The 15,591-nt window shown below is 41.2% G+C and overlaps 1 protein-coding gene across 4 annotated transcripts in view; it reads left to right on the top strand.

The window, feature by feature from the left end:
• Positions 1 to 15,591, top strand: part of Trip4 (thyroid hormone receptor interactor 4) — an 85,525-nt gene that overhangs the window by 54,029 nt on the left and 15,905 nt on the right. For all 4 annotated transcript variants that reach the window (XM_021172377.2, XM_029481783.1, XM_021172375.2 and 1 more), the window contains exons 9-12: positions 1,389 to 1,515; positions 2,214 to 2,401; positions 6,202 to 6,326; positions 7,716 to 7,807. In XM_021172377.2, coding sequence (XP_021028036.1) covers positions 1,389 to 1,515; positions 2,214 to 2,401; positions 6,202 to 6,326; positions 7,716 to 7,807 — 532 coding nt within the window. The remainder of the gene's footprint in view (positions 1 to 1,388; positions 1,516 to 2,213; positions 2,402 to 6,201; positions 6,327 to 7,715; positions 7,808 to 15,591) is intronic.

The raw sequence follows: 15,591 nt of genomic DNA, 5'->3' as shown, positions 1-15,591 counted from the left end.
AAAAAAAAGATTACAGGTTTGTAAGGCCATGCCCAGGGCCTGGAGAGATGGCTCAGTGGTTAAGAGCACTGACTGCTCTTCCAAAGGTCCTGAGTTCAATTCCCAGCAACCACATGATGGCTCACAACCATCTGTAATGAGATGAGGCACACCCTCTTCTGGTATTTCTGAAGACAGCTACAGTGTGCTCATATACATAAAATAAGTAAACCTTAAAAAAAAAGAAATTAAAAAGACCATGCCCAATTTTGGTTTTGTTATGTTCATTTTGTTGGGGTTGGGGAGTTTTGTTAGTTTTTGTTTTTTTGGTTTTTGTTTGCTTGCTTGTTTTTTGTTTTTTGATTTTTTTTTTTTTTGACATGGTCTCATATAGTCTAGGCCACATCTCTAGACCACTTACTAATAATCTTTCCCTTTTGAAACTTGTTGAGCCAGACTGTCATAATCTACATCACCCTCAGCACCATGGTCTTCCATGCTCCTACCAGAATGGTCTAGAAAGCCCCACTGAAAATATTCAACTACTTTCTAGTCCAAAGTCCTACTGTCTTCCATATTCCTTCAATAAACAGCACCATCAGGCCTGTCACAGCAATACCCAAATCCTGATACCAACTTTTTTTTCTCTCTCTTTCTCTCTCCTTCCTCCTTTCCTTTCTTTCTTCCTTCCTTTTCTTTTCTTTTTTCCCTTCTTTCCTTCCTTCCTTCCTTCCTTCCTTCCTTCCTTCCTTCCTTCCTTCAAGATTTATTTATTTTATATGAATACACTATAGCTGTCTTCAGACACACCAAAAGAGGGCATCAGATCCCATTACAGATGGTTGTGAGCCACCATGTGGTTGCTGGGATTTGAACTCTGGACCTTTGGAAGAGCAGTCAGTGCTCTTAACCGCTGAGCCCCCAGTACCAACTTCTGTCTTAGTTACTATTCAATTTCTGTGAAGAAACACTATGACCACAGCAACTCTTATAAAAGAAAGAATTTAATCTGGTGCTTGCTCACAGTTTCAGAAGCAAGGATAGAGTTCAGATTAGCATGGATGAGTGGAAAGGAGACTCTTCAGTAAGCAGAATAACTATGATTCCTTTAGTAGATGAGTTGCTGTGAATCTTCTTCTCTGGGTCAGTCTATTGCTAGTCATCTTTTCTAATCTTGGCATGTTACTGTTCTTGTTAAAGAGATGGATAGGTAGTGTGTCCTACCTGTTTTCATTAGTGTTCTTGGTACAAAGAAAAAGAAGGTGGGGTTGGGAGCAGAAAACGTTGTCCATGTCTACAAATAAAACTTTCAATTCCAATTTTTATCACTACTATTTCGTGTGCTAAGTTTGGACACTCTGAGCGTAGAAGATTACCAATTATTGCCTCCTTTTGGTTTGTTCCCACAGACTAGATGAGACAATACAAGCCATTACTAGTGGGACTTTGAACCAGTCACTGGTCACGTTGGATAGATCTTGTGAAGAGCCTTTGGGAGTTCTGGTAAACCCTAACATGTACCAGGCCCCTCCTCAGGTTAGTAAATATTTCCTCTAATTGATGAGACATTTTTGACCCCAAATAGTTCTCCTTACAGATGTGTCTGTTTCATAGGCCTTAGATACCAATTTCCTCTCAACATGTCAGTCAAGCATTTGGGAGGCAGAGGCAGAGGCAGAGGAGGATCTCTGAGTTTGAGGCTATGGTGTTCTACAGAGTTAGTTCCAGGACCATCAGGGCCACACAGAGAAATTGTCTTGAAAAAAAAAGCAAATATACAACTAAACAATGCCTGAGCATTGGCACAAACCTGTAATCCCATCACTTGGGAGGTGGCAGCAAAAGAATCAGGAATTAAAGGTCATTCTCTGCCACATACCAAGTTCAAGGCAAGCCTGGGTTATATGAAACCTTTTCTCAAAAAAAAAAAAAAAAGCTGGGCGATTGTGGCGCACGCCTTTAATCCCAGCACTTGGGAGACAGAGGCAGGTGGATTTCTGAGTTCTAGGCCACCCTGGTCTACAGAGTGAGTTCCAGGACAGCCAGGGCTACACAGAGAAACCCTGTCTTGAAAAAAAAAAAAAAAAAAAGAAAGAAAGAAAAGAAGAGAAAAAAGAAAAGAAAAAGAAAAGGTTGCTTATGTGATTTCTTTTTACTGGCATTAATCGCTATGGTTTATTTTCCCTAGGTTCCCAAAGCTCTATTTCTGTTTTGTTGTGTTCTTTCCTATGCAGTGGGTTGACAACACTGGCTCAGCCCCACAGCAGAAGACTTCACTCTCGGCAGGACCAAGACTAGAGCTCAGTTTACATCAGCACCAGCTGCGAATCCAGGACCAAGAATTCCAGGAAGGCTTTGATGGCGGCTGGTGCCTGTCTATGCATCAGCCCTGGGCTTCTCTGCTTGTCAGGGGGATTAAAAGGTAAGAATTGAGAGTCAAAGTCTTAGAGTCATATACAATTGATTTAGAATTTTGGATTGTTGCTCATTTGTACCAGTCCACTGGTAACATGGTATTGTTCAGTGTATATAATTTAAACAAGGCCAAGGTGCAAACCTGTAATCAAAGCCCTTGGCAGGTAGAGGCAGAAGGATTGTGAGTTGTAGTCCAGCTTGGTGTACATTAGCAAAATTTATCTCAACAAAGTAAAGAGAGCTGTAAAGTTGGCTCAGGTGGCAAAAGTACTTTCTATATACGCTTGATGGGCGGAGCTCACTAAGGAGAGAGCCAGCTCCTGAAGGTATCCTCTAACCGCACACACACACACACAGTAAGAAAAGACAGTTAAAACACACACGTGTATTTAAAAACTTACTTAGGGATAGAGAGATTGATCAGCAGTTAAGAACAGTTCTTGTCCTTGTAGAGCAACTAGGTTTGGTTCCCAGCACCCACATGATGGCTTACAGCTAACTTTAATTCCAGTTATAGGGGATTCTCCTGACTTCTGGCTTCTGCAGATGCCAGGCACATTCACACACATGCATAATGCAGGCAAAACACTCATGTACATACAGTAAAATAAATCTCTCTTTTTTTTTTAATTGGTGATGGGTTTTTTTGTTTGTTTGTTGGTTGGTTAGTTGGTTTTGTTTGGTTTTAGTTTTTTATTTCATTTTAGTTTTTAAGACTTGTTTTGTTGTTGTTTTAATTATTTTTTAAAAGTTTAACCAACAAAATTGTAAAAAATTTTTTGGCTTTAAAAAAAAATGGAAGTATGGTGACACATATGTGTACTCGTACTCTCAGCTGCTCAGGAGACGGTCAAAAGAATGATGAATTTGAGGAGGGCAGCTCAGTGAGATTCCTCCTCAGAATGAATCCTGAAATCAAGGCTTGAGGTATAGCTCAGTGGTAGGATGTTTGCAATGTCCAGAAGGCTCTGGATTGGCCCGTAGTACTGCAGAAGAGAAAGAGGGAAAAGACCTAATAAAACTAGAACACCAGTGGTTTTCATCTTTGGAAGAAAGTCTTTTGGAAAACCTCTTGGCTTTGTTTATTTTTAATATATTGTTCAGCAATCTTCATTTTTTGATCTTTTTTTTTTTTTGATCTTTTTTTTTTTTTTTGATCTTATTTTTAATGTGAAGATTTGTTGGTAAACCCAGAGCCTTACACACACTGGGAAAGTCTTCTACTATTGTCCTGCACCACAGGATCATCTGTTGATGTTGGTTTTTATTTGGTTTGGTTTGGTTTTTTCCAGTGCTAGATAACAAATTCAAGAGCTTGTCTGTGCTAGATAAGCACAGTACCACTAAGTACATTTCTATCCCAGCCAGTCTTTGAGGAACTTCCCAAAATCCTCCTTTGGCCTTGGAGAGTGGCATTAAAAGCATGTACCACCATACTCCAATCCAAGGTGTATTGTGTATTGTGTTTCTTCTTAATTCATTTTTTAAAATTTTTTAAAAGCTTTATTTATTTTATTTGAGTACACTGTATCTGTCTTTAGACACCCCAGAAGAGGGCATCAGATCCCATTACAAATGGTTGTGAGCCACCGTGTGGTTGCTGGGAATTGAACTCAAGAGTCAGTGTTCTTAAGTACCGAGCCATCTCTCTGGCCCCTTAATTCATATTTTAAATTTCCCTTTTCTTTACTTGTATTCATGGAAATATAAGATTATAAATGAAAAACAAGAGGTAGAAAAAGATCATACATACTCTCACTCCCTAGAAGCAGTTATTAGCTATTCGCTGCTTTAGTACTTTGCAATGCTTGTTTGTTTCTTTCTTTTTTTTTTTTTTTTTCGACATACAGTTTGTCTAGAACTCAATACTAAGTAGACCAGACTGGGCTCAAACTTGAATTCATAGAGATCTGCCTGCCTCTGCCTCCTGAGTGTTGGGATTAAAGGCATGTACCACCATGCCTGGCCTGGAATGTTTCTTTCTCTTGGTTCTCCTATGTGAATAATCACATATTGAGATCATGTTATATATTTTTGTTTGTGTTTTTCATTTCACTTAGTATTACATCAGATGCTCATTTTCCCCTTCCTTTTACCTCCTCGAATTTTATATGCCTGTGTGTGTATATATCCTAAAATATATATAAAATAGGATTTTAGTTTCTAATGGAGCAGCTGTGTAGCCCAGGCTATCACTTCACAGTTGACAAGTGCAAACAGTGAGGCAGGCAAAGGTAAGCTAGACTGCTCTGAATTACAGAGCTAGACTTCATGTCTTCAAAGTACTCATGTACTGGACTGTGTGGGTACCAGGCCTTTCTCTACTTGGTGGAAAGAAAATATATCAACATTTAGAAACAGTCATTTGCACCACACAGGTTTTGCTGTTAACTGTCATTTCCTTCCTTCATTTACTAAGGTGCATCAACTATCTTCCTCCACCCCTCCACCCCCACCCCTGCCCCAAAGGTCATGGTTTCATGTTTGGCTCTGTTGCTTCACGGGCCATGTGTGCAGTGCTGTACTTGTTAGTACCAAGCAATAGGACTCTGCTTCTTTTCTAGGGCATTTGAGCCCTCAGTGTGTGTTCTCATTCCCTTCACATTTTTTCTCTTCTTTTTCCAAAGTAGGAGATGAAACAGCATGCTCTCCCTGGCTTCAGGAGTCAGAATGCTTTTGTTTCTCTCCTCCTCTTAGGGCTCTGAGTTACTCATCCTTTCTCACTGAAAAGAGGAGGATAAGAAGCATCTGTCACATCATTAACCCTACAGGAGTCAGTGGGTCGTGCTTTCACACCTGGGGACCATTTTGTCAGCAAATCTTCAAGTTATTTGGCCAGAGGGAACCATACAATTTGTTCATTCCGCATACTGGTTACTCACAGTGTATCTGACATTCTTTTAATTCACCTATGTTGGAAAACTAAGAATTTGAAAACTTCACAGCCCTATTTCCTGTTATAAGAATGAGATGGTAGTAAAGGAACTTGTTACCAAGACTAACAAACTGAGTTTGATCCCCAGAGCCCATATGGAAGAGAACCAACTCCCCAGAATTATCCTCTGACTTCCATATGTATGCATACATATATGCACTTAGGTAAATAAATGTATGTCAAGAAGGGAGGGGCTATAGAGATAGATCAGTGGCTAAAATCCTTTCTGTACTTCCAAATGACCCAAAATAGGATCTCAGAACAAATGACAAATGGCTCAGAGCCCTCTGTTGACTCTGACACCTTCTTTTGGGCTCTGAGAACATATGTAGCATATACCTGCATATACATACAGACATACATTTAGGATCTAGGGTCTCATTAGATATCCCTGCCTGGCTTGGAACTCATTATGTAGACTAGCCTGGCCTCAAATTCACAGATAATCACTTGCTTCTGTCAAGTGCTGGGGTTAATGGTGTGTGCCACCACAGCAGGCCCCTGACAACATAACCAACTCCTGCCAGTTATCTTCTAGCTTCTCTAGAAATGCCATGCCTCATATGTGCCCTTCCTACAAATACATGCAACAACTTAATTATAAATGTAAATTATAGAAGTCCCAAGACAAGTGACAGTTCCCTGTTTGAGTTACAGAGATCAGGTGGCCAGTAGGAGTTGAAAGAAATGACTGATGGTGGTGACAACAGGAAAGAGAGTGGGAGGGCTCAGGTCAGCTAAGGGAAGGGTGTCGCTGAGGTGTCTTCTTTAGGTCTCTTGATCCAGTTGGATAATTTGCTGCAGAATTGTAATCTATTATGAAATCTTCAAGGAAATTAGAGTTTAGATCTTTCCCATTGACTTTGTTTAAGGGTGGAGGGCAGATCCTGGTATACTCCTCACAGAGGAAGACTTTGGATAGCAGCCACAGGCAAAAGGCCTTCCCCTCAAGAAGTCTCAGAACTCCAGGCCACCTATCGTCTCCTTCGCGGGAAAGGTAACAGCCACATTTATACTTGATTTTCAGCCCGATTTGCGGAGAGACGTCCTTAATGCTCACTTCTTCTATTTCCTTTGTTTTTTGTTTTGTTGTTGTTGTTGTTTTGTTTTCTTTTTTTGTTTTTCTTGTGTTATATAGACTTTTGAACCTCACATTTGTCTATTAGTTTGAGTTTGAGACAGGGTCTCTTACTATAGCACAGCTACCCTGGAACTCACTGTGTAGTTGAGGCTAACCTCAAACTCAAGGCAGGTTTTTCCCCTTTCAGCCTCCCAAGTGATAGGCTAAAAGGAATAAGCCACCGCACTCAGCTTCTTTGTCTGTTGAGTAACAAGTCATAGACAGCTATTCAAAAGCATTAATTTCACTAAAAACGCAAGGCCTAGTGTAGTGGGACATACCTTTAATCCCAGCACTTGGGAGACTGAAGCAAGTAGATTTCTCTAAGTTTGAGGCCCACCTGATCCTCATGAGTTCCAGCCTAGCCTTTACTACATAGTGAGACCCTGTGTCAAAAATAATTAAATAAGAAAATAGGAAATGAAAAGAAGGATTTCTCAAACCAAACATCAACCAATCATTATTTGAATTTTGTAAATGTTAATTATTTTCCTTAAAACACTGTATCTCTTGTTTTAGTTTTATTTCTATGGCTATGATAAAATTCACTAACCTAACTCAACTTAGAGGAGAGAGTTTGCTTTAGCTCACAGTTCCAGGTTTCAGTCCATTGTTTCAGGGAAGTCACAGTGGCAGGAACTTGAAGTAAGTGCTCCTGTCAGTCACATCCAGTCAGGAACACAGAACAGTGCTCCACTGCCTGTCCACTCAGTTCATCTCCACTCTCACACACCTCAGCACTCTTTTTAGAACAGAGCTGCTTGTGGTGGGCTGGGGCTTCCTACATCAGTTAGTTTATGAACCACCCACCCCGCCCCACCCCACACATTCCCGCAGGCCAACCTGATGTTGACGATCTCTTTCTCACTGAGACTCATCCTCCATGGTTGTCGGTTGTGTTGAGAGTTAAAACTAACCATCACACCACCAGATTCTGATCTGATCCAGTTGTGAGAACATTAGAATTAATTTGTTCAGAATTAACTTGTAGATTCCTTGAACCTGATGGTAAATGAAGGGTTTTTTGGTTTTTGTTTTAATAGTAAAAGCTACCAAGTTTAGCATGTGGATAGTAAACTAAGCTAGTCATTTGTTAGGTTCTCATTAAAATACAAGCATTTGTGCCATATAAAAACTTCCCTGGTTTCCTTTGGTTCTACAAATAGATGATGGAAAATGTTACGTGTTCAGAATTGAAAGCAGATTCCTGAGTTTCAGGGTCACAGAGAAGAGATTTATCCAGTCCTTTTGTTGTTTTCTGTTCAGATGTGGAGTTTCCAAATGACTATCCGTCGGGTTGTCTTCTGGGCTGTGTGGACCTTATCGATTGCTTGTCCCAGAAACAATTTCAGGAGCAGGTGAGTATTGAGTTCTTCTTGTGGGCAGCTGCTCGCTGTTTTAACAGGCTCTAGATCCTCCTAACAGACTGAAGACAGTAAGGTTCTAGTAATTTAAACATGAGAAGAAAGGACTGACACATACCCTCCCCCGGCATAACTCAGGCTGGCTTCGAATTTACAGTCCTACGTCCTCTGCCTTCAAGGGGACAACAGTGTTGTATTGAACCTGCAGTGTTTTATTTTCAGCCATGTCCCAGACTGAACTGGAACTTATGTACAGCTCTTGAATTCTTGATTATCCTCCTGTCTCTGACTCTTGAGTGCTGAGATTTCAGGCCTGTAACCACCACCCCACCATCCCCCCACCCTCAACACCCAGCTCCAGGGAAATATTTTAACACATGTAAAATGGAGAAAGAATAGGATTAGGTCAGAAACAGAAGTACTTAGAGATGGCTTGGCTTGCAGTGTATAGAGAAGCAACACACATCCATTTCTGGGGAAAAAAGCTGCCACTGAAGTCCAGGAAAGGAAGTGTAAGGTCTTTTAGGTTGGGCCTGATGGTACATACCTGGAGGCAGAGGCAGGTAGATTTCTGTCAGTTAGAGGCCAGCCTGTTCTACATAGTAAGTTCCAGATCAGCCAGGGCTACTAGTGAGGCCCTTTCTCAAAAAAAAAAAAACAAAAAAAAAAAAAAACAAAAAGCAAAACAAATATATTTCCTTTTTGAAATGAAGAGACCCTAAAATATTATTTTGATTGGGTATTGGTCATGGATACTCTCTCTGTTTGGGCTTATTCTGAAGCGTTTCTTCCGGACCATTGAACTCAATAGACAGTATGTGTAAACTTTGTTTGATTTGAGCCATGTTGGAAGGTATGTGTGTATAAATGAACATATATGTATAAAAACATTTTTTTAAAGTGCTAAACATTAAATTGACATGACTCAAAACATACTTTTAAACAGTAGAGGGCACTAAAGAACTTTAATTTCATTAGCAAATGCCTCAAATGTAGAGTATGTTTGGGCTCAGACAGGCAGGAATTCCAAAACAGCCAAATTCATCCTTAAAGCAGAAAAAGTCTTATAGACAGTATTCTTTTCCTTTTCTTTGAGCAGTTAATTTAAGCATTAGGGCTTCTACTACTGTGCATGCAACTTAATTTTGCTCAGTAAATTTGTTTGTCTGGACATTTCCATTGCTGTGCTGAATAAACCTTGGGCTCCCTGCATTCTAATCAGACTCTCCAACACAGAGCTCTCCCAGTCTCCCAAATATCTTGGGCTTTCTTTCTTTTTCAAGACAAGATCTTACTATGTAGCTCTGGCTGTCCTGAAACAATTGCAGAAACTATCTGTAGCTAGTGAAATCACACTCTTGCTAGAGCCCGAGGCAAATCATAGTCAGCTCTGTGGACAGGCTGCTGTGGACAGGCTGAAGCAGCTCATATCCTGTACCTGGAGTTAAAATGAAGACTTTTTTTTTTTTTTTTAAAGAAATCAAAATTCTCACTACATGGTACTGTTGACTAAACCTGGGGCCTTGCTCATTCTTGGCAAGTGCTCTACCACTCCTAGCCTAATTCTTGGAATTTGGGGAAACCTTCCTATCCTAGGATTTCACAAAGTACTTCATGTAGGTGTTCCCTAAAATTAGTGCACATCTGGGAAACATCTTTGGGTTAAACAGATTTGTTTACCATAGAGTTTCTCAGAGCCTTTAATATGCAAGTATCAATTACAGCTCTCCAAGAAACAGATAATAGGGTACAGTGTTCCTAAACACTTTTCTCCCTGAAACATATTAGCAATCAAACCCAGGACATTGTGCATACTAGACAAATGTTCTACCACCGAGTTACTGCCCTCTCACCTTCTACACACATCCATTGCCTGTTTACATACTACAGACCTGTAGCCCTGGCATGCACAATTTAGAATGTACATACCAGGCTTTCCTTTATCCTCTGTAAGTTCAGTTTATTGAGAAAGAACCATCCAGAAAACAGTGTCTGCCCCATATCTTCAGCATCTATTCTTATCAACTAGCTGAAGTTCATTTTCCTTGGAAAACCATGGAGCTACCAACCCCTTTTTTTCAGCTGACACTAATTTCCTATGTGACTTGGACCACATTCTCCTTCAGCATTCTGTTGTTGCTAACATTTTCCTTCCCCAAAGAAACTGGGTAATTTATTTCTGACCTCACATTCTTGCCCTGTCTTTAATAAATTAAAATGTACTAGATTGACCATTTAGTTCTCTTTAAGAGCAGAGGGCTGGAGAGATGGCTCAGTGGTTAAGAGCTCTGGCTGCTCTTTCAGAGACCCTGAGTTCAAGTTCCAGCACCCACATGGTGGCTCACAACCATCTGTAATGGGATCTGATGCCCTCTTCTGGCATGCAGGCATACAATGCAGAGCACACACAACACATAAAATACCTGAATAAATATTTAAAAGAATAAGAACAAAAGGACTTATTCCATAGTTATAATAATCACCATGCAGTGAAGGTATGCACATTTAATCCCAGTACTTGGGACGCCAAGGCGGGTGGATCTCTGAGTTTTAGACCAGCCTGCTCTACAGATCAAGTTCCAGAACAGCTAGGGGTACATAGAGGAATCTTGTCTTGTAAACGCTCCCCCACCCCGCAAAAAAGTAAAATCAAGTGCATGACATTGTAAGTGTCCTTTGAAAAGTATGTGCTGAACAGGCCTAAGAACTTGTCTTCCTTTTATCCTTTAAAGCCAGTTTAGCCAGCATGTCTAATTTCTGCCAGGAAAAGAAAATCCCACTATACCCTCAACCCTCCTCTGACTAATGTCAGGGGATGAACCTAGACAGGGAAGAAGTGCAGAGAAAGGGCTGCATGCTGAGGGGAGCTAGGTAGATGAGAGCCATCCTTTCTGAGCGCCTCCTTCTCCTGTATTCCCCTGGAAGGAGCCCCTGCTGTTTGCCAGCATTTTATCTGCCAGCAGCAGATGTAAGCGCTCCAGAGCAGCAGGGAGGATGCTGACTGCAACAATGCATCAAGGCTGTGGTTTGTAACCTCAATAGCAAGGCAGTTAAAACTTTTTTTAACAAAGACATTTTGATTGCCAAATCCATAACCATTAGCAGCTGTGGTTGTGAGCAGTTCTCCAGACCTAACAAGTTTTCAGTCTTGGCTTTGAGTTGGTGGCCTTTGTTTTTACAGGTCTGTGTTGTTTGTGCTATTTATATCCTTGCCTTCAAAAGAAACTCAGATTTGTCTGAAATCTCCAAGGTCATTGATTATTCTATTTCTTCCCAACAGAATCCATTTCTCTTGTGCCAGCTTTCTGACCATTAGTCTATTTAATGCTAAGGCTTTTGTAACAGACCAGATCCTATCTTCAAGGAATTATGCTGAGAAAGATTCTACTGGGTTCCTCTATCTAGTGATTGACACCAAGAATAGAATTGCAGTCCTCTTAGGGAGAAGAATATGACTTCTTCTAGTTTCTTTAAGAGCATCAAAGCACTAGGCTGGCATGCTTTTAACCCGAGCACTCAGAAGGGAGGTAGGAGCAAGTGGATCTTGTGAGTTGGAGACCAGCCTGATACATAGAGCTAGTTCTTCCTAGGACAGCCAGAGCTATACAGAGAAACCTTGTTCTGAAACAAACAAAACGAAAACCAACCAAACAAAAAAATCTCTACTACTATCTAAGCAGCACAGATGTCAGGCTTAGTAGCAAACTCCTTTGTCAACACTGAGCCATCTTGCCAGCTCAATAGCTCTTTACTTGACAATGAACATAAATTTCCTAGATTTTCTTACATACCAGCAAGTGGTAATGAAGGCCTTTTATGCCAGCACTGAGGAGGCAATGGCAGATAGATCTGTATGCATTCCAGGCCAGCCAAGACTACATAGTGAGATCTTGCCTCAAAAAAAAAAAAAAAAAAAAAAAAAAAAAAAAAAAAAAAAAAAAAAAAAAAAAAAAAAAAAAAAAAAAAAAAAAAAAAAAAAAAAAAAAAGGGAGGGAGGGAGGGAGGGAGGGAGGGAGGGAAGGAAGGAAGGAAGGAAGGAAGGAAGGAAAAATATTTACTTATATAATTATACACTCATCAATAAATATTTGGGTGCCTAGTATAAGCCAGACACCATTGTAGATACTAAAGGAAATGATAAAATTAGCCATAGATTCTGCTCTCAGGTATTTGAGAGTCCACTAGATAGGTGTGTTAAGGATCAGAAGTGAAGACACAGGTGTGTTTTGTGTTTTCTGTGGTTGTTGGCTTAGGCCCAGTAAACATGCTGTATGAGCCCTGTACCACTGAATATACCTCTGCCCAAGAGACCATTAAAGAAGCCAAAGTTGCTGGGCATGGTGGTACATGCCTATAATGCCAGTGTTCTTCAGGCTGAGGCAAGAGGATTGCAGGCTTGGAAAGTTCCAGCCTGGGTCACATTGTGAGACCTGAGAGTCTATGAGAGGTGTGGGGAAGAGAGACTACCTTTCAGGACTTGAGGAAGGGAAATATAATCTCTAGTCAGAAGAGATTCCATATCTTTGGAGAATAATAATAGACACTATCACACTCAATCACTAAATATGTGCCATACTCATGTATATGTATTTTATTTTCTAAATCTCTGGACAATTTGGGATAGGCACTTTTTGTGAGACAGTTTGTCTGTGTAGCCCTGGCTGTCCTGGAACTCACTTTATCAACCCAGCTGGCCTCAAACTCGCAGAGATCTGTCTGCCTCTGCCTCTTGAGTGCTGGGATTAAAGGCATTGGCCACCACCACCCAGCTCTGTAGCACACACTTTTTAATCCCAGCAATTGAGAATTAAAAATAAGTGAATCTCAGTAAGTTCAAGGACATGCAGGTCCATAAAGCAAGTTCTATGCCACCCAGTACAATCCTGTGTCAAAAACAAACAAGATACTGGAGACTTGGCTGCTCTTCCAGAAGACTTGGGTGTAGTTCCTAGCACCCACATGTTAGTATACAGCGTCTGTAGCTCCTGTTGCAGGAGCTCTAACATCTGGCCTTAGGGGGCACTGCATGCAGTGGAGCACTGACACACTTGCAGACAAACCAGCCATACACATAAAGTAAAACAAAATAAACAACAAAACTTGCTAAACTAAGTATCATTACCCTACTTTCAATGATGAGGGAACATAAAACTTAGAGTACTGTACTGGCTATTTTTGTGTCAACTTGACACAGCTGGAGTTATCACAGAGAAAGGAGTTTCAGCTGAGGAAATGCCTCCATGAGATCCAGCTGTAGGGCATTTTCTCAATTAGTGATCAAGGGGGGAAGGCCCCTTGTGGGTAGGACCATCCCTGGGCTGGTAGTCTTGGGTTCTATAAGAGAGTAGGCTGAGCAAGCCAGGGGAGGCAAGCCAGTAAAGAACATCCCTCCATGGCCTCTGTATCAGCTCCTGCTCCCTGACCTGTCTGAGTTCCAGTCCTGACTTCCTTTGGTGATGAACAGCAGCATGGAAGTGTAAGCCGAATAAACCCTTTCCTCCCCAACTTGCTTCTTGGTCATGATGTTTGTGCAGGAATAGAAACCCTGACTAAGACAAGTACTTTATATAATATTGGCAAAAAGATTAGAAAATTGAGAATTTGCTGTTGAAATCGTTTTTCCTTAGTTTTTTGGAAAAGCACATTCCCAAGTGAGGAGATGATGGAAGCAAAGGCATGGGCAGGAAGTCCGGGCTGTGTGGCTGAGTGGCAAGCCCATCTGTTGGACAAAGCATGGGAGTAAAGAGGAAGTCGCAGCACACAGGACTGGAAAGTAGGTTATGGTCAGATAGAAGATAGCCGAGGATGATGGAGCCCTTAGGGAAGGAAGGTCTGCTTCTCTAGTGAGCTGGGAAATGTGGAGGAGTGTTTTGAAAGTTTTTATGAAGCAATGAGGTGATAAGAATCCTGCCTGAGGAAAACTCATTGATCACAGTTTGAAAGATGGATTGGAAAGATCTGAAGGTGGAAGACTGTTGTAGTCCAGGGTAAGGACATATAAAGATCTATTTCATGATAACACCGGCAGAATTGGACAACGGAGGGACAAGCACCATAGACCTGGTGTTGGTAGAATCAAGAGTTTGCTGTGACAGGTTAATTTTACCCTGAACAAACCAAGGCTTAGGAGATGTGAACTGCTTGACCTAGGACTTGTGGCCTCACTGTCTGGCAATCTGTTCAAGACATCTTGGTTTGTCATCTAGTTTTCTGAGTTACCTAAGTGACAATTTTATTCTCATATTTTATTATATAACCACATATTCAATAAATACTAATGAAGCAAAAAGAGAAAAGAATTAAGTATTAATTGTTATATAACAAGCACTGGGATGAAGACTAAGGAGCAGAGTTTTAAGGTAACGTCCCATCCCTCGGGATGTCAGACTAGTTGGATGGTTGGATTGGCATGGTCTCTTGTAGGTCTAATTTCTTAACCTCTTGCTTCCACTTTCTAATGTTGGGATTGCAGGCATTTGATTCCATGCCTGGCTTTGCGTATTGCTCAGGCTATTTCTGTGTTAACCTCTAGAGTTTTAGGATTACCAGCCACTTTGAAGGAAAATGTAAATGAGAACTACTTTTAAAACTATCGTTTATGGAGCTGGAGAGATGGCTCAGCAGTCAGGAGTACTGACTGCTCTTCTGAAGGACCTGAGTTCAATTCCCAGCAACCACACGGTGGCTCACAACCACCCCGTAATGAGATATGACACCCTCTTATGGGGTGTTTGAAGACAGCTACAGTGTACTTACATATAATAAATAGATAAATCTTTAAAAAAAGAAAACAACTATCATTTATGGGGGCTGGCAAGATGGCTCAGCGGGTAAGAGCACTGACTGTTCTTCCGAAGGTCCTGAGTTCAATTCCCAGCAACCACATTGTAGCTCACAACCACCTGTAATGGAATCAAATGCAGTCCTCTGGTGTGTGTCTGAAGACAGCTACAGTGTACTTATGTATAATAATAAATAAATCTCAAAAAATTATCATTTATTTATTATTTAATAGTTTCATACACATATAAAATACATCTTTATGGGGTGGGGGGGTGCACGCCTTTCATCCCAGTGCTAGGAGGCAGAGGCAGGTGAATCTCTGAGTTTGAGGCCAGCCTAGTCTAGTCTACACAGAGAAACAAAAACAAACAAACAAACCTTGCTTGTAGCCACTCCTAACACCTGCAGTGTTTATCAGAGGCACAGTTGTTGGGATGCCCTCTTTCTTTAGAGGTGGTATGCTTGTAGCTGCGATCTTTATCAGACACTGTCTTTCAGTGCATTCTCACCTCAATCTTGGAGTCAGTTTCAGTTAACTGGATTTCAGAGCCTGATTCATAGATTATCTAGTTGTGCCCCTTCTCCCCAGCAAATATATGTTCTTGTTAGTGAATTGTTTTCTTTGCTTTCATTTATTTATTTAATTTACATCCCAGTATCAGCCCCCCCGTTCCCCTCCCAGTTCCCCTATATACGGCTCTTCCCCCATCCCCTCCTCCCCTTCTCCTTTGAGAAGAGGAAGAGAGACCCCTGGGTATTATCCCACCCTGGCCCATCCAGTCACTGCAGGACAAGGTGCATCCTCTCCCCCTGAGGCCAGACATAGCAGCCCAGTTAGGGGAATGGTATCCACAGGCATGCAGTAGATTCAGGAACAGCTCCTGCTCCAGTTGTTGGGGGACCGGCATGAAGGCCAAGCTATGCATCTGCGTATGGGGTGGGGTGTGGGCGGGGCTGGCTGGGGGTGAATTGTTTCTTTTTTTTTTTTTTTTTTT

This window comes from Mus caroli, chromosome 9, assembly GCF_900094665.2.
Source record: "Mus caroli chromosome 9, CAROLI_EIJ_v1.1, whole genome shotgun sequence".
Lineage (NCBI taxonomy): Eukaryota > Metazoa > Chordata > Mammalia > Rodentia > Muridae > Mus > Mus caroli.
This window is presented reverse-complemented; position numbering and strand designations above follow the sequence as displayed.